Source organism: Pholcus phalangioides, unplaced genomic scaffold (genome assembly GCF_987345545.1).
Source record: "Pholcus phalangioides strain wild (caught in Gottingen) unplaced genomic scaffold, Ppha-v1.0 ptg000010l_1, whole genome shotgun sequence".
Classification (NCBI taxonomy): domain Eukaryota; kingdom Metazoa; phylum Arthropoda; class Arachnida; order Araneae; family Pholcidae; genus Pholcus; species Pholcus phalangioides.
Genome location: NW_028301603.1, coordinates 33529980 through 33549559, shown reverse-complemented (window position 1 = coordinate 33549559; position 19580 = coordinate 33529980). Strand labels below are relative to the sequence as shown.

At 35.9% G+C, this 19580-nt stretch overlaps 1 protein-coding gene across 6 annotated transcripts; it reads right to left on the bottom strand.

Annotated features, from left to right (window-relative positions):
* Nucleotides 1-2188: 2188 nt before the first annotated feature.
* LOC149081320 (uncharacterized) lies at nt 2189-18981 on the bottom strand. Of its 6 annotated transcripts, none has more exons than XR_016193424.1 (7): nt 18898-18981; nt 14465-14982; nt 11195-11449; nt 10005-10064; nt 8141-8271; nt 5578-5640; nt 2189-2369 (listed from the first exon to the last, which is right to left on the bottom strand). XR_016193424.1 is itself a non-coding variant. In XM_089238160.1 (3 exons), the coding sequence occupies exon 2, from the start codon at nt 14972-14974 to the stop codon at nt 14471-14473; it is 504 nt and encodes a 167-aa protein (XP_089094286.1). In that variant the 5' UTR covers nt 14975-14982; nt 18898-18981; the 3' UTR covers nt 10541-11449; nt 14465-14470. The 6 variants fall into 6 exon arrangements, 3 of the variants coding, with proteins under 3 accessions (XP_089094286.1, XP_089094285.1, XP_089094284.1); XR_016193422.1 differs by having other exon boundaries at nt 14475-14982; XR_016193423.1 differs by lacking the exon at nt 8141-8271.
* Between the last annotated feature and the right edge of the window lie 599 nt (nt 18982-19580).

Here is a 19580-nt window from a genome sequence, read left to right as displayed (position 1 = left end):
GCCCCTCATAGAACAGATTAAAACTTTTCCCCACTTTTTTTCATCTATTAGGAAAAATTTCCATCCCCTTCCCAGGCAGGTTCTGCATTGTCCCTAAGCAGAATATGATTCAACGTCAGTCTTTCCATGAAGAATAGGGAAATCGTATCTACATACTGCGTGTTAATGAAATACAATCATGTTTAAACAGGAATTTGGGCAGCCAAGGCCATACCCGATAAAAGCTACTTAAACAGTCACATCTTTGCCTGTTGCTTAAATGCACTGAGCTATATAAGTAAGCTTTCCTTATAGTTCAGTGCTTAAATGTGATCACCAATAATTTTTTATGGCTGCCCTCTATGGGTGTTTTCCCTGACGGTAGTCATTGACGACCAGACAACGAGCAAGCTCGCGGAAAATCTCATTTTCCGCCAACATCGGGAAAAATTGAAAAATCTAAAGAGCTGGAGGAATGGTTAAAATCCTGTCTCCCCCGCCTAAATCCGGAGAGTTGGCAGGTCTGTGAATGCTATTTACTAAATAGCATTCACATACTAAATAATTTAGTAGCATCAGAATCTCCAAACTTAGATTAGACCTATTAACCCAACTGCTCTGTTACGCTAACTTGTTTCACCTACACATAAAATGCGCACCACAATTTTGAATGTTACTGTCGAAAAAACCATGAAATAGTATATACAAAATGTTCTACAGAGTTTTTAAATATAAATAGTCCAAGTAACTTTAAAAATGGCCGAATCATCAATTGCAATCTACTACATTTGTATTATATTGATGATTCTCTCATTAAAAATCAATTACACAAATTTTGTTGATGGGATTTGTGTGGTAAAGTAGAAGCACAGAGGAATATCTCTCCCCTATAAAAAAAAACCACACTACAGAAAAATTTATATATATATCTCGTTTTACGTGAATCAAAGGGCTAGAACGAGCTATATATATTTTATATATATAACGAAGAAATTCATTCTATAGGCCACTCACCTTTTTAATATACAACCTCATATAACTTTTATATATTACACACAAGGGGGCTAGCTTATAAACAAGAGCCACTACTTATGGAGGAGATTTTGAGTTGGGGAAGACCATGGACTGGAGGTGGATGGCATTCAAGAACTAGGAAAATGTCTAGAAGTTGACGGTAGGAAGTTATGGATCTCTCTTGCACGGATCAGGAGTTCATGGACGGTAGTCCGTCACTTCAAATGAGATGTGTAGAATGTGGGAATCTAAGCTAGAAAAGCTGCAAGAATATGCAATTTAAAATTTCTGGGAAATGGTAAATTGCACAGAGGCAAAAGCAAGTGTCATTAGATAAAGCTTTTTTCGAAAGTCAAACAAAAGAGGATAAGTTTGCAAACATAGTCTGTAAATCTTATTAAACGATGAGAGGACTAAGTTAATTTGTAAATATTTTATTTAAAACACTTTTATATATATATGGTGCTTATATTTTTTATTGAATTATGTATAATTATTGAATGCTGTTTTTGTTAGTCATTTTCATGTGAATGACTGTCGAACAAATCATCCAAGTTTATTATTTCCTACGGGGAAGTTTAATCTGCACAACGAGCACTTTGGCAGAACAAATTAAGCTTGTTATCGAATATTCAATTTTTTTCAAATATACTTATCAACATGAGCTTTTTTTTTAAATTAGATGAATTTTTCAAATAAGTTTCAAGCAAAAAATTAAACCAAAGTTGATTGGCAACAGTTGTTCTTATAAGCCCCTTCAAGATGATACTGTACTGTCTTTTTCTCTTCGACGTACATATACTTAAAATTTTAACTCTTATTTCTTTGAAAGTTGTGATTCAGCCAGGTTGGTTTCATTTTCCAACATTTAAAATATTATATACATATATATTGTGGACCACAGACTTCTCCCATCATCTTGAACGTTTCCTCTGGAAGGACATGAATTGCTGGAGAATTCTTATGAAAAACGATATAAATAACTTGAGAATTATTCGCGAGTCCTACCAGAGATTATTCAAGAATATTACATCTCCAAGTCAATTTTGATAAGCCTGCAGATCACCAAAAGTCAGGCGCATTTAGAATTGAAACACATTTTCCAGATTTGCATATAGCTACACAACATTAAGAAATGTGAACTAGCAGCATCGAACTTTGCTTAAAAAATTGATCATTTATCAACAAAAACAAATTTGCAGTATATAAAAATATAATTTTAATACACTATCAAAACAATGGTAAAACCCATTCACCAGAACACACATCAACGATTCAGTGGACCATAAACAATCTCATAAATCACAACAGAAATGAATGTGACAAAGCATCAGGCCCAAGCTTGAATCATCTGTTTTCCATACTCCTTGCCCATCCTAAGTTAGAAAAATTAAAAAGTTGCAATGAATATTTATGATAACGATTCCACTAAAAAAGTTAATGGCTTTATACAGAAACTGATAAAAGTGTAGGATTACATGTATTGCAAATAGCCATGATGCAATAAGGTGGGGTTAGCACTGGAGTGAAGCGCAATGATGGATTGATCGCAGAAACTTGGCCTCGTGCAAACCATTGCTGTAGCAAACATGTTTTGCCCAGCAATTTGATAACGAAAACATGAAAACTGAACATTTATTGCCATAATTCAATTATCAACCCGATACACTACATGGAGCAAATCCCATCTCCAGTCCTTGAGAATCGTTATATAGGTATTTCACTGTAGATATTGCCTTTCGGGCAATATTCTTGCAAGATTTCATGCATTTGTTCAGATTGTCGACAAGCCAATATTAGCTTGAAGCTTGTCAGTAATGTTCAGCTTTGCTATTGGGGGGGGGGGTACTCCCTAGCACAACATAATCATACACAATATAAAAAATTACCCAAAATTTTTCTTAATTTTAATTAAAAGTTCATTACATACAGATCATTGGCACTGAAGCCAAGAAGGCTTAGGTGGCATGAGCCCCCCCCAATCTCGAAGTAACTTAGAGGTTGAAGCTCCTTAATTCATGAATATTCAATGCAATCCCAACCCAGCATACACCCTTGTGGCCTATATATACACGTGTCTAGCAACCCTAGACCAAGCCTATCCCTGTTTTCTTCCTATCAGAGCTCCTACGGCCCCACGAAGAAACATTGTTTCTAACACAAGCTCCACGAGCTTGACCATGCAAATAAAGCCGAATTTGGACCTGCTGAACCACTCAAAAACGTGTATTTAGCCAAAAGTGGGAGCGGGGAACAGTTTCAACGGAAAACAAATTTTTTACACTTTTGGACCTAAAGTAAAACTGCAGGTTTAGACTCGGCTTGACAAATTGCCTTCTGCATGCACACAAAACAGATCGGCCCAGTTTCTCTCGAACTCACACGCATATGCAAATTCATAGCTATGGTAAACATGTATGCAATTTTTTAAAAAATGAGTAAGAAACTGACAGAACGTTTCAACAGATTTCCATAGTACTGACAGCTATGTCTCCATAGTTTATTATGACCGTCAATAGAAGCTACAGACAATCCATAGCAGTTAGCAATTCAGATTGTATAATACAAGACTATATCTGTTGCATTACATGCTTTACCAGACCAGGGTTCCCTGACTTTTAATCAATTGTAGCAATTTGGCTAATCAGATTTAAAAGTTATAGCCAAATTTACACATAAAACTAAGATTCAAACATAAAGACAGAATAATGGCAAACAGAATTTATCTTTTTCCAGACTAAATATTTTGTCGCGATTTGGTACAATAGTGATCAGCAGCACAGGGACTCTGCACCACACAATTTTTCATCCTTATTCCAATTCCACACAATTTTATACATAACATCTAATTCATGTGAATGAGTACATTGCTTGGTAATCGACATGTGCAACCAATATTTCCAATATTTGCAGTAGCAAAAGCAAACAAAGCTTAAACCACCTCAGTACAGCTCTAGAAAACAAAAAAGTACCTAAAATATAAAGAGCAGACAAAAGGTTCAGATCAGCCAATTCAATCAACTCTTAAAAAATACTTGGGGGGGGGGGGGGGGTTAAAATTCCAGATCCTCATAACTCCCACAGTAGAAATCACGGAACTGAAATAAGTGTTTTAAAGAAGCAAGATTTCAGAATTTCTGAAATTCAATATACTAAGTTACGCACGATACCTGGTCACTGCTGTTGAAAGGGTTAAGTAGTAAAATTCAAAAGGGGTAAAACAAACAATCAGGTGCACCATAGAGATTAAATAACCACCAATCAAAAATCAATTTCTTTGGATTAACAAAATTAAGAAAAAAATTGTATATCAATGGAGACTAATAAGAGAATTATTTCAGACCTTTAGACAGGTAAAACAAAATCAATTTCATTATATTAAATCGACAGTGGTTCCCCAAACTTTTTTTTGTTCTGATCACCCCCTCCAACTCAAGCACATCCACAAGATCTCGTTACACCCACAACTTCTACCTTTTCGAGAATCAATAATGAAAGACTTAAAATTTTCTTCTTTGAAAGAATTATTCACCCCCCCCCCCGGATCATTTAATAACCCACCAGGGGACAATATTACCCTCTTTGGGAAACACCGATTTTGACAAATGCTGCCTCTGTTAGGAAATTCTAAAGACATGGCTGAATGGCTAAAGCAGTTTCCAACACTGCAATATAGATAAGTACTGCGTTGAATTACTCTCATAAATGCCTGCAATACATAGATTTTACGACTACACTAAACAAGCAACTCAAAAGTAGACAAAACAAGTCCTTCCTTAATGTTTGAATCTTCGAAATATTGTGGTAAACTATATGTTCACTGCAACATGTTTCTGATAAAATTTTTACAAGGCTGCAAATTGTTCATAATACTATGCTTAATATAAAAAGACTAATTTTCACAAGTCAAGTATCTCACTATTTGAAACTAAGGATTATAAACGCCAAATTACAAAGCACTATTGTATTCCCTAATTATGTCAACAACTCCACAAACTTTTGAGAAAGCATTATTAATCCCTTTAGAATCACGGACAAAAGTAATAAATTCAACCTAGTTCTATGTTTCTGTTACTTTCAATTATATGAAACAGTTCTTTTCCCTCTTCCTATATATATTTTTCTTCTATGTATAATGTATCTTAACTATATACATGCATAGCAAAAAGAACATGTAGGGTTTTGAGGGTGAATACAGAAAAACCTGCTACGCAATCGAATCCTGTTATAACAAATCCAGGATACCGGAGAAATCAGTTCGTTATGACAAAATTTTAGGTTTTCGCATTATTCCTATGAAACTTATCTGGGGGATTAGAAAATGTTTGCTCTAAAATGGTATTCAACTTATATACTTTTTATCTCTTTTTTTCCCTCCCTTCTAATGTGCAGTTGGACAAGGTTACCTGCTTCATTAATGAGATGATCCAAATTAGTTGTCAAAAACTTATGTGGAAAAGTGAATGGTGAACAATGTATTAACAAGTTATACATAGCCTGCATAATAAGTGAGCTTAATAAAAAAACCCACCACACGTCTATAATGTGTTAATGACTGGTTGCTTTTTTAAAAACAATACATACTTGCCAATGCCTACAAATTTAGATCTCCATCCAAATGACAGCGTCCAACATCAGAACTTAGATCTATACAACAAAAAAAACTTTCAAAAATCTAAAAATATAATTCATATGAACAAATTTTTCAATAGTTTCAAAAAGAATAACCAGATTTGAAATGTATGTATTATGAAAAATACTGAACACACTTAATATTAATTTTGTATTACATGGATAATCAGTTTTTTCCAAACCAAATTAAAGGTGCTCAATATATCCACTTAGGGATACATGGCATATGTCTAGATATGGTAGTCAAACTTTTACGAGCATGTTTGTTTCCACGGCTGCTGTTATACATAGGTTCAGTTCAGCTAATGTAACTGGAAGGAGAGGCACAAACAACAAACAGCCTTTTATAACTGGTGTCTGGTGATCTTGGAGGCCAGTGATATTTAACTGAATCGCCAGGTCCAGCATGACCGATCCATCGTTTAAGAAATGTGATTGTTCAAAAATTCTCGAACCTCCAAGCTCCAGTGTGATGCCCCGTTAAACTGGAAAATTAAGTCATCCGAATCGGTTTCTAACTGTGGGAAAAAGCCATTCTTCACAAACAGTGGCAGGCAAAAGAAAGAACATTAGAACGCTACCTTAAGCAACTGCATGAAACTAGAGATCTTTCTACCTATACATAAGTCGATCAAAACGGATTAAAAGCTGAACAGTTTTTTAAACCAGATTCTTTTTGAAAATACCATGTACTCAAGAAACTTGTCCAGTAATCAAACATGATACATATATATAATCCACTTAAAAAAATTTATTAGACATGCACTGCAATTATTAATTCCAGAGAATCCAAGCTACTCCAAATCTAAAACGTTCAACTGTCCGTGCGATCATGTGCGGTTGCTTCCACACGATTATGACACTCGACTCCGGTTCTCACTGCAGTCTCTAGCTCAAGTTGGGGTTGATTCAGAATGTCCAAAGGATATTCCAAGGCCAGACGGAGCACATTTTCACTTGGATGGTCGTCAATACACAACTGCCAAATTTAGGAACCAGAAAATCTGCACGCTATCTTAGAGGTTCCATTGCATTCAGAGGTGACAGTATGGTGTGGATTTACTGTGTATCATTTATTCTTTGTACCTATTTCTACGAGAAATCACGTTCTACAGGTCCAGTGACATGTTCTATCAACAGGAAGCGATATCCATTGCTGTTACAGAACAAAATTGATCCAGCTCTGCAAGCACATCACTACCTTGCAGAAAATCTTTATGCAAGACAGCTCCTCCACACATTGCAGTGTTTTAAGAATATTTTTGAAACACATTTTACAGAAGAATGTGTCGTCAGCCGGAATTTCCCTAATCTATGGCCTCCCGGACCTTAATCCATTCCATTTTTGGCTAAGGGACCATTTGAAATGTCTGGTAAGATGCGACAATCCAAGAACTTTACCTAACCTTAAGCACTGCAGCACTTCACGCCACGTGCTGAACATTTCCCCACACACATTTCGGCCAATTGTGGAACATGCCATCTTGGTTTTTCAAATGGTATCTGAACATGATGGCTATAATGTGGAACGTGTTTTGTTGTAACAATTGTAAGTGATCAACAATTGTTAAAATTGTAAAAATTTATTAAGAAATGACACATTTAGGCAAAACACCCTCTGGTGGAGACGTGTGTGAGAAACTAATTTCCCCAGAAACAAATTCCCATCACTTCATGAAGTCCTCCGTGAAATTTCAGTTTTCTGAGGACCGGTTTCGCCTGTAGGCTAGTTTAAAATAATCTTAGTTATGGACGCCCTGTATAATCTGCATTTACACTAAATCTAGCAGCCTTACAGACAAGAAATTTACAAGAGTTCTAACAAACTGGTTTTTAAAACAATATATTTAAAAAAAGGGAAGTGCTTCTAGAGATGCCAAGAGCCCAATTTTCATTATACACAGATGACGGAATGCATACATAATCAGTTGTCTGTAGAACACTTACACGGAGGAACCAGTTTAATAATAGAAAAACTACCGGTCTGCCCAGGGTGACGATCTTTGCTGTCTACGACCATCTGGCAATGCTAGTTTACCCTTCATCTTGTAAAGCAGTATTTCCCAAAGTGGGCGATGGAATGGTCCAGGGGCGACAGAAGCTATGGACTTGACATAGCATAGCTGCCAACTTTTGAAAATGAAAATTCGGGAGATTTTCGCGCACACCCGTATTTTATGCTAAAACCACTCCCTAATAAATACAATAGGGATTTTTCCAAATAAAATAGCGATTTTCCAAACATAAAAGTTAAAGCGTAGGGAATAAAATCCCTACTCAAAAACTGAAGTCAAATTAAAATAGAGATTTTACACACATGGAAGTTAAACCCTTGGGAATATTGGGAATAAAATTCCTACGCAAAAAACAAGTGAAATTGGAGGCCAAAACTTCAATGATGTAAAAATAAATATTCTGTTCAATCAGAAACGCTGTGAACAAACATTCTGAGCGAATGACCCCAAAATCATCGGAAGATGAAGGAAAACACCGTCAATTTTTGAAGAACACTGACTTTTTGTGACACTTGCTTGATGTGTTTTTTTCACTTCACGACTGATGATGGCAGTCTTTCCATGACCGATGTTTATGTCCGTAACACAACTTGTACAAAAAGGAAAAATCGACCCTCTTCTGGAACGTTTGCTGAAAGGAAATTCATCGGAATAAGTATCTTTAAAATTGATTAAATATGTTTTTGCTTATCAGTATTCATGCTTTGTTATATCGCACGTACGTAACTTCAACAAAAGAAATTTCGACCACATGTGCATCACCATAATCTTCAATTATTATCCAGGACTATTGGCTGCTAAGCCATTTCCCTGCACGATAAGACAAACAACTTTCTTGTTACCTTGTAAAACTTCCTTAAAAAGGGAATTTCCCCATTTACGACGTGTGACGTCATTTCGAAAGGGAAAAAAAAGAGGCTTCATGCCCCACAAGAAATTCCTTAGGGATTGTTTTCATAAGCGGGGATTTTTTTTAATGAAGTAGGGAATTTTTAGGGACAAGTAGGGATTTTTGTGATTTTCGTAAAAATTCGGGAGATTTAAGAACTTTTCGGGAGATCGAGCGATGAAGATAAAATTCGGGAGATTCCCGAAAAATTCGGGAGACTTGGCAGCTATGACATAGGATCCCATGGGTTTATTTGGGGAAGATGGAATAAGAAGTTTGGGAAACTTGTAAAGCATACGCCAAAATGACAGGCACAGTTAACAATCATAGTTTTTAGCCAAAATTAGAAAAATTTCTAAATATTCTGGAGGGTGGGACGAAGGATAAAAAAAATCCAGTTTCCCACAGATATCAGAAGAGTTGGTAGGTCTGCCGTGGCATACTTGAACTTACAGTTGGACTTCCACGACACTACTCATTTTAAAAAACGAGTTTTAATGGAAATTATTAACAATTACTATTAATGTGAATTGAAATCCTTGAAACAAGTTCTCAAATACATAGAATATTTTCCATTTTAAAAATTGATCAGAATTGAATCATGAAAAATATCAAATTTTATCAATTTTTATTTTAAAAGCCTACCCCTATATACACAAAATAGGATTTTACTCATTTCAAATATCAATTATACAGACATAATATAGGATCAACTTAAGATTTATTGCACTAATCACTTAAAAGAAAAACAGTGCTTAGAAACCAGTTTTATTTACTTTTTACTAATGCAAGTGCCAATCCTTACATCACTTCGGCTGAAGAGGATTAGTTTGCCACTTGTGGGTTGAGCAAATTTTACTGTCCTTACAAGTTGCTGCTGTGGTGGTCAAGTGGTCATGGTGACTGACTCGCATCGCGAGGATCCGGGTTCGAACCCCACCGGCACCCCAGTGGTGGTCGGCTGAAGTTGGTTTTCTGTGGTTCCCAACTTCAAGACGCGAATGCGAGCCGATCTCCCAGTTAAAAAGTCTCACTACAGAGAGCAACAGGCCTACAACGTTACAAATATTCAATCATTACAGTTCACTCACAATTTGAAGTATAGATGGCAGCACTAAAATATCAGACAATACTAGCTACACACTCAGACTGTTAAGTGCACTCACTTTGTTCCAGACTCCGCCACAAAGCTGGGCTGGAAGAAATCTCGCCAACGGGATAAGTCCGGTGACAGAATCCCTGGCATTCATTCATTGTCCTTACAAGTTCACATATTACACAGATATTTTTAAAAAAGGAAAGTTTATAATGGGGGGGGGGGGGGGCTACTATTTCCTGATGATTCCATATGCTTACATCTAGATTTTATCCAATAATTTATTTTTGCCTAGACTAAAAACTTATGACTAACCATCAGAATTTATCATTAAATGTTTTAATTTCAACTGTTTCCGTAATGAATTGACCATACTTACTTGATGAGAAATTATACAGGCATACATTTTTATCTCAAATTACTTCTCAGACAGCTAACCCTGCAAAGAAATTTTATGAGCATGTGTACAAAATACCCTTTCTCACGACATGTATAACAATCCATTTCCAGAAAAATTAGAAACCACAATTTCCTTCGCAAGTCTTCCATTATAAGCAGCTATTCCCTGAAGTTTAGTCACCATACCAGTGTTCATGACTCTTCTTGCCTGGGTAACACATAGGCAATCTTAAATCTTTATCCTTTCCACGGATGGCAGCACCACAGCTTCCTGTCATATTACCCTAGTAGGACCCCAAAGCAGCATGTTTGGGAAACAATCGGCACTGACAGTCAAGTTTTCTGCATAGTTTCAGGAAAGCACAGCTTGATGACTAAAATTTTTTTACATTTACTATCTAAATATCTCAGTTTCTTCCCAACCAATATAACTGCCCTCAATAACGATCATTCAACTTTTGTCAAAACTTGGCACACACCTCCCTCCCACCTAGAAAGAGTATTACCATATATATATTTTTTTAAGAATTTATCTTTAGTCTTTATTTTAAAAAACTTACGAATGACTTATTACATCTTTATTTTAAGCTTACAAATTACATATAACAAACTTAAGGCGTCAATAGATTTTCTAGTCATGGAATGGGATTCGTCATGCCATACTTTGTATACAGTTCCTTTGATAATATATAAGCATATTACATCTCAAAAAAGCAACTGGTTCTGTTTAGCATAGTCCATATTAAACAAGAGCATCCGTTTGAGTGCAAGTCGAAGCACATGCAATCCCCAAAGCAGAATGTCTAGCACTGTTCTGCGACGGCTGACTCGAATAGTGTTTTTGCACTTTTTCTTAAATTTCTTCCAAACTGTTCTGCAGTAGAGCTAATTGTTCTGCAACGCATGTCACAGATTTTGACGCATTCTGCTTTGGGACATGCAATGTGGATTCTGCTCAATTGAACAAATGAGTTATTAGTTTTTGTCTGGCATTGTGTGTTAAACTCTCTCGGTACAAAAAACGTCCCTTCTTATGTAATTTAATCAAACACAAAAATATACAGCCTTACCAATCTATCAAGAACACTTCTTGCCTTTAAGTTACAACTGCACAGAATTCCTGATTTATGATAATCACAAGTTATATTTAAAGAGTAAATAAAACCTTACCTCTAGATAACTGGCTCGTTTCTCATCCACCTCGGACTGGATTCTTCCAGAAGCTTCAAGAGAATGCTAAAACGTAGTCATATTTAATCGTTTGCTGTATATATAATTACCTCCTCTGAATGCTAGTATCAAACAATTTTCATTTTAATGATCGTAAGCAAGCTTTAGCGCAATTCAGAGAAAGCAAATGTTGTAAAATTGTAAAATCGGAATGGTAAAAACATCTGGGCTCCAAATGCAGTCCATCACATCAATCTGTAAGAATACATACACACGACGTGTTACTCTTTCTAATACTTTCAAACATTTTCCCTAAAACATAAAAATCCGAGAACCTTGCTAATAACTCAAGCTTTTTTTTATCCCTATATAAACCCCATTTTTAAATCTTTAAATTTCATAAAACAATAAAAACTGTTCCTAAAACGAAAAGATCAGGGAAAATCCACAAGCCTATCAGAACGAACAGCACAATATCAACAATCGCCAAAGTTGACCACGCTCACTATTTTTCTGCAAAACCTTGATTATAAAATTTGTTTTTGGATATAAGACCATATTGCTTATTTATAATTGATCAAATACACATCTATCGCAAAACACAAATGCATCGAGAAGACACTGGCCAACCTTTGTATTGATGCTACACAGGACCCCCTTCCCCTATATTAGAGATAAAGGACCAGCCAATTTAGAATTAAAGTACCGAAATTGTTTTGCATATGGAATCTTCTGGACTATATGTATTTAGGAGTTTTTTTTAAGACCCATAAATTTTATTATACTCCATAAAACAACAGTTGTTTTTCCCTTATTTATATGGTACTATACCATTTAAAAAAAGCAATATTTACAGATTTGTTCTTCAGCGTAAAACTTCAAAAAGGTTTTCCCACATTGGGAGATTAAAGAACAGCACTTTTCCTTTCCATGACGAATTAAAAACCAGCATTGTAATGCTATGCTAAGTTTTCGAACAAAAATCACACCACCAAAGCCAAATGTTTTGCATTGTTCTGTAACAAGCCCATTGGAATTATCTTGTAAAAATCCCCATAATATATAGCGTTACTGAACACTCTTCAAATCTTTCTGCAACATACCAGATTTCGACATTCTGCTTTGGGGGGGGGGGGAAATCACCTGCCAGCAATTATAGGATTTAATTAGCCATTTAAGAAAAGTCTTCATAATCCGAAGTGAACAGTTCCGATACTTCAATGCTGATTATCCAAAAGCAAGTCTTGTTGGATAAGAGAAGGTACCCCTAATTGTTTCATTACACTGTCCAAGGACTGGATAAAACATGTATTCTGTATAAAGGCAGCCGACAGCAAGTTTTAAATCACTATAGACTAGAGGGACTTGTAGGGAAATTCTGGTCTGGAGACACCAGAATAAATATCAACATCAACTGTAATTACTCTTGTTCATAGAGAAAATAAACCCAAAAATACAGCACCTCAGATTAGAATCCTTGAAGTTTCAAGACAACTAATAAGAGAAAGGATTTTACCAATTAAGGAATATACAAGAGATATATATCCATCGAATTTTTTTTTCTACCACTGAAACCTTAGATGCGATAAAGCAACCTTCTCTGCCTTCACGTAATAACTTGATTAGACATTTGCCATTAACCTAGAAAACTCAGATAATCTAGGTTTCGCCACTCAATGACATTTCAAGTGTTCTAAACCTGCGAGTACTTAGCTTGATTACATGGGTTCTCCGCTATAAGCTACAAAACAAGTGCAACACCACTGCATGGCCTCATTTACTCAAGCTGAATTTTGAACATAGTGAATGAAATTAGATCCAACATCTGTTGCTGTATGTAACTTGAACAGGAATGTTTGAATTCTTATAGATTCTCTTCACTCGGATTACATCCCAAGACACAGAAACCAGGTAAATATACTTGGAACACTCAAATTTGCTCTAAAAATTACGCATACCAAATAACCCAAGCATCATTAGCTCTAATAAATGATCATGGCTCTTCTAAACTGTTTCCACGGATAAAAACAAATAGATATTCAAACCCCAGAATAATACTCGAGCACAGTCCAACTTGAATCACAAATCAGAATGCTGGCTCTACAGTCAAAGTGCAACTATACAATTCCTAAAACCACCCCAACTTCAAAAACCTTATAATCTATCGATTCCCTTTACCCACATTCGCCCAACGTATACTATATAGTGTGGATGATCAAATATCCACATTGATGTGGCTAGATCAGATGCAATGAAGTTCAAATAATGATAACTCATGTAGGCAAGTCGTAGACAATTTTTTTTTTTGAAGGCAGTAGCATGCTAGTTTATTACGTTGGTTACAGAAGACAACAAACATGTAGTGAAATAAAAAAAATATATGAAGGTAGTATATAAGTGCTGGTCATGAAGATCTCAACAAAAAAAAAGTTTTACAATTGGCGATGACGACTGTACATAACACATGAAGAGCTACTGCCGTGCTGCGTTCCTGGATCTCACTTATGAAACAGATGTTGGAAGGGGACGTGGTTCGATACTTCGATGACATTACCAATTGCTTCCATCTCTGTGCGGACAAAAACGTTGATTATGCATGAGACGAACAAAATATATCTTTATGAGCATGTTGAGATAATTATTACATGGCAGAATTTGTATCACTTTAGCATATGGCTTCTTTTTCAAGCCGAGAAGTTTCATAGCTAATCTGAAAGAAATAAGTTCTTTTGCGTGTACGCTCAGCACAGCAAAGGGCATGCATTCATGATTATTTCTGAGCTATAAAGAAAAGTTTCGTTTCGATTTGGAAGATAAAAGTTGAAGACAAGGTAGGATTTTCTTTCTCAAAATTTTAAGCATGCAGAACATGAATGAAACAGCAGTGGTTAGTGTCATTTCTTTGGTATCGGTTGAAAAATATTTCTATGAAACATCTCTACATGCATATGCAGTTTGTAAATGAATCACATGGCATTGTGGAAAGCATTTGAAAGTATCAACTTAACGAGTCTAAAAATTGAAACAATGTTAAAAATAATCATTTCAGAAGAAAATTATTGTAATTATCCCACCAGAACTATAAATTCTAATGCTTCCAATTCAGATTGTGATCATTAAAACATGATCATGTTCTTGGTTACTGAATGCTCACAGCAAATTTGACAAATGACCCAGATAACATACAAAACCCTCACCCACAATCTAAAGCTATTACAAACTTAATATAATGCATAAAAATCCTACATGAACCCAAGACAATATATTCACCTATAATTACCGGTCTCCAACTGGTGAACGGCTTCTGTATCCAGATCCATAATCGCCACCTCCGCCATAGGACTGCCTTCCATAACCTCCAGATCCTCCACCATAACGAGAGCCGCCGCCACCTCTCCGGCCACCATATCCGCCGCCGCTGCTTCCACCGCTCCTGAAGCCACCAGAGTCGTAGCCTCCGCCACCACCCCTGTAGAATCCACCTCCTCGTCCTCCACGGCCACCTCTGAAGCCTCCTCCACCACCGCCTCGGCCACCTCGCCTGTTGTTATTCCTGGACAAGTCAACCCTGATCTCATTGCCATTTAACGTGGTGCCATTCATCTCTTTGATAGCTTCATTGGCATCCTGGTCATCTTCAAATTCAATGAAAGCAAAACCTGGTGGGTTCCTGGCTACCCAGACCTTATTCAGGGTGCCAAACCGACTGAATTCTCTTTCCAGATCCTCCTTCTGAACATCTGCGTGCAGACCCCCAACAAACACTGACGTAGGTCTCATCTTTACCTCTGGAAATATATAACAAATTCTAATTATAGATCACTCGTTTGAAATTAACACATGAGCAATACTTACTTGCCAAAAGGTTCTCGAAAAAAATCAGTGGTAAAAAACAAATATAACAGGATCATTATGAAAATTATTAATTTTATAGCTAGCGAAATATAATTTATCTATCACAGAAATACCAAATTCATCATTTTATAAATATTTGACTGGCCCAGTTTTCAAATCCTGAATTTTATTAGGGTCTGGAAACACTAACCAAATTTTACCTGGAAAGTGAAAATATTTGGGTATTCATTACTCTAACAATTGTGTTTTAATAACGTTTTTTCAAATACAGGATTCTATAGACATCTCGGACTTTGTGAATCAAAAAAGTTTACACAACCATATTTTTTTAATGGAAATTTTATATCCAAAAAAAGTTTTTGAATAGAAAATAGCCCCCTCCAATACTCCTTTATCTAGTCACTAGATGGTGTTGCTGGAACAATTATGTTTCAAGGATTCAGATTATTACTACATATCTTTGTTTTACAAAGCTGCATCCCCATTGCTTTTTTTGCGATTTCAGATTCCCTTGCGAAGATGCATGTTTTATTACTCTTTTAGCAAAGGTTCAACTACTGTTTCCACATAAATAACAATGACTAAATATTTATCACAAGTTTGTCATGTTGAACCTTTTTGTTGAATTAGTATTCATTCTTCTCATTTCAATCCACTGTGATTTCCAGTCAAGTTTCATTTCCAGCCATTCTAGCATTAATTGACTAGTCACTTTTGACATCATTTGACAATCCACGATTTCCAGTATTGAAATCTAAATTTCCCTAACGTTTTGTCAAAAAAACATTGCCAACATAAGATTGCAAGAACTGAAAAAGATTTTCTTCTGGGATTTTCAGTTTTGCAAGAAAAGAAAGAGAATTTTCTGAAAATATACTAAGAAAATGAGTCACGAAAAATCTGAATTGGTTTGACCAGATTATAATGGGTCATTTTTTTAATTGGTAAAAGTAAAACTAAGGATTATTCATTTCTTAAAACACTATGCTATCGCGAACTCTGTTAAATTACCAATCATTACTTTCAAAAATTAAAACTTAAGTAAATATCCTCCATCAGGCCCAACCCAGATGCTCAACTGGACATAAAGCCAATACAATGTTTCCCATAATGACCAGACTGACTTTAACGAATGAGTTTTCTCCAAAATGAAAGCGATTTCACACAATGGCAACAATTTACATAAAATTAGACATTTCACAGATCAAAAACGAGTTTTTTTAAATATATTACAGAATTTCTTTATAATCCAGATGTATTGAATTAGGTGACTTGATAACTATGAAATACATTTTCTAGTCGCTCTAACAAAGTCTCAATGTACAAAATTAAATATATTTACACAAGCTTACAAATATATTTTACGCCAGTGACCCTCGCCATGGAGCAGTGACAACCTATGTCAGGGATGTGGATAGCTGGGGATATTGATTTATGTATAGCTATATTACATCTAACCAATTGTTTTATATGGGAAGATATTTACTGAACTACTCTGGGAAGAATCACAGGTGATAAAAGTTGAGAACCTTGATAATTCTACCAATATATTCAATACATAAGTCTGGAACAAATAGTCAAACCATGTTACATGGCAACATATTTATGGACCAGGAGAAAGGTCCTTAAAAAACAAATTACTAGTGCCCACATAGATTTCCCAATAAGATCTGTAATACATATCTGCAATAATTTGAAACTGAAAAAATATCTTGTCAACCTTTTACTCATATCCGCTAAGTTTAAAGTTTATAACAAACAGGATCGGAATCAAAATTTAAAAGCTCAACACATTCTTTACTCAAGTATAACTGTCCATACCATTGGCATACGCAAAGGGGGTTCTAACCCCCCCCCCCAAAGATGAGATTAGTGTTATTTTGCTTTTTTTTAACCATAAGCACGCACTGTCTCACTTGTCAAGTGATTTTCTTGTGGTTCTACCAATGGTTTATTTTCACACCATGGGTGCCAATTCAGACTTGAAAAATCTGTAGTTTATCATGTGATGACAGTTCACAAAGAACACGTCCCACTAAGAAAGTGGAAACATTTTTAGGGATTGTATGAGGTAAACATAGTTTTCATAGGCTGAAGTTTCCGCCATCTTAATTTTTTCAGCAGTAATGAGCAACTTTACTTACTTTTGGAATCATTTAAGTTATTTTTCATACTTGAAATAGATCTCATTTTCTTTGAAAAAAAATAGGGGTTAGCCCCGAATTGCAAGGACAAACAGAATTTTCCACAATTAGAAAACTTAGGGATTGCTCTATAAACACACGAAAAATCGGAATCTTTGGTACCTATGCAAAATACTCTTAAACTCACTCAATAGAATAACTCCTGTCAAAACGATACCTTTATATCACATTTTGACTTATAAATAGAAGCAACATTTTACATAAAATTTATTCGAAGATCGAGAATCCTTGAACTCAAGGGGGTCATGGAAATTTATACATGACTTAAATGTATGAAATTGATATATTGTGTTCCCTGAAGGATAAATCCAGCTAAGGGCATACGCAAGATTGATCTCTGAAGGGGACAATGTTCTTCCAAAAAAATTGAGTTGTTTTTCAAAAGTATGAGGCCGGTATTACACTATAAAAGTTTTATAAAAGTGCTTGCATAAAACTTTAAAATACAACGAATAAGCTGATGGGTTACATTCAAGCCAATCCAACCGATCAGTTTATTGGTTGTATTTTTCATTTTATAAAAGCTCTGATAAAACACGAGAAATTCAACCAATAAAATCACCGGTTGCATTTTCTCGAATGTAACCGATGCGATTATTGGTTAATTTTTTGGTTTTATAAAAGATCTTTTATCAAAATTTTATAGTGTCCTCCCGACTTAAAGCATATGAAGATATTTTATTTAGTTTAGATATCTCCAAATTCTATAGTAATCCTGCGTACGCCCCTGAATCGAGCCCCGAACACCAGAAAAATTAATCTTTCAACATGTAAATCAACTCACCCGGGGCCCCCTTCATTACTGACAAGTAGCAAAAAAAAAAAAAATTCACATAAACACTAAAGCTAAATAAAATAAATTGATTGCAATGAATCCTTACCATTAAAATCTAATCAAGATTAAAAATAAACATCTCATGCACGCCGATGTCAAACAAAGCAACAATGGCGCCGGCGTCTTCTCGGCCACCAAGAAAAATGGCGTGGGCTCGAAAGATTAACAAAGAGGGACCGGGAGGGGGGGGGGGGGAAGCCGGCACCCTCGAATTTCAACAATACCGTAAAAGTTATCGAAAAAAAAAATTCGAAAAAAACAATCATTGATATCATGAAAGACAGCAGCACTACTTATTACCTCCCAGCTACGAGGATTTAAATCAATTTCAAAACACGTTGTTGAAGCTTGACAAAATGGCGCACGCCATTTTCATGTAACTCCCCACTCACGGACGAGGCGCCCATTTCTTAACTCACGCCTCATTAAAATCAATTTCTCTCCAAATTTAGTCACTTGAAAACTATTTTTTTTTAGATATCCCAATTAACACACATAAATCAAGATTCTTATGAAAATAAAACTGCAGACGACATCCAATAGCCAATTTATTAATTTCACTAACTCTAGAATGGGAATTAATAAATTTAAATTCAATTTCATGAAAGGAAATTATTAAATTCTTTCTTTGCTTTAATTCACATTTTACTCCTAAAAATGATTAATTATCGCAATGCCGTTACGGGATTGACGCTTGACTGCGTTGTAAATGAATTGATTTTAATGATTTTTTTTTTTGACGAGTAATTTATTCATGAAAGCTGATAAATCTCATTTTAAACTATGAATTTAATGAGTTTTTTACTCACCTTATAGTCAACTTCGCAATATATTAATGAACGAGAGCTAATCTGAAGCACGTCTTTACACTGCGTAGGAAGATGGCAAAAGAGGATGAAGAAAGAGGCGCGAATTGGCTCCTATGTGTCGAATTACGGCAACCTGCTCTCCCAGCATAATCATGTGATATCGCAAGAGGATGACGCATTCTGTTTGCCCAGTTTGGCAATCGGTCCCGTCTTTTTTTGATGCCAATACCGGGACCTTGGCGAAAAAAACATATTTGCATTTGGCCAAATCACCGGTTTTTTTTTTTTCCTTACCAACAGAAGCGGTAAAAAAAAAAATGGCGATTTTCATGGTTTTTTTTCTCAATCGCTCGTTTTTTTTTTTTTTGCCCTTCCCTCAGCTCGCTTCGTTCGCATTCACTCAGGACTACAGGAAGAGAGGCGGGGGGGGGGGGGGGGCAGATAATGAGAGAAAAACTGGTATATTCTGATTCTAACAAGAAGGGCCCTTCTCTGGGTGAAACCAGAATTTGAGGTAGGCCCTGCGAATCAAAAGATCCAGGCCCGTAACTACTCTGGGCAACCGAAGCCCCGGCTTGAATTGGGCCCTACAAAAAATGCATACTCATTTCGCATAATAATAACCCTTTCAAGGGGGCCCCAAAGGAAGAACTATGCCGTGGGGCCCCCAGAAAGCACGCTAA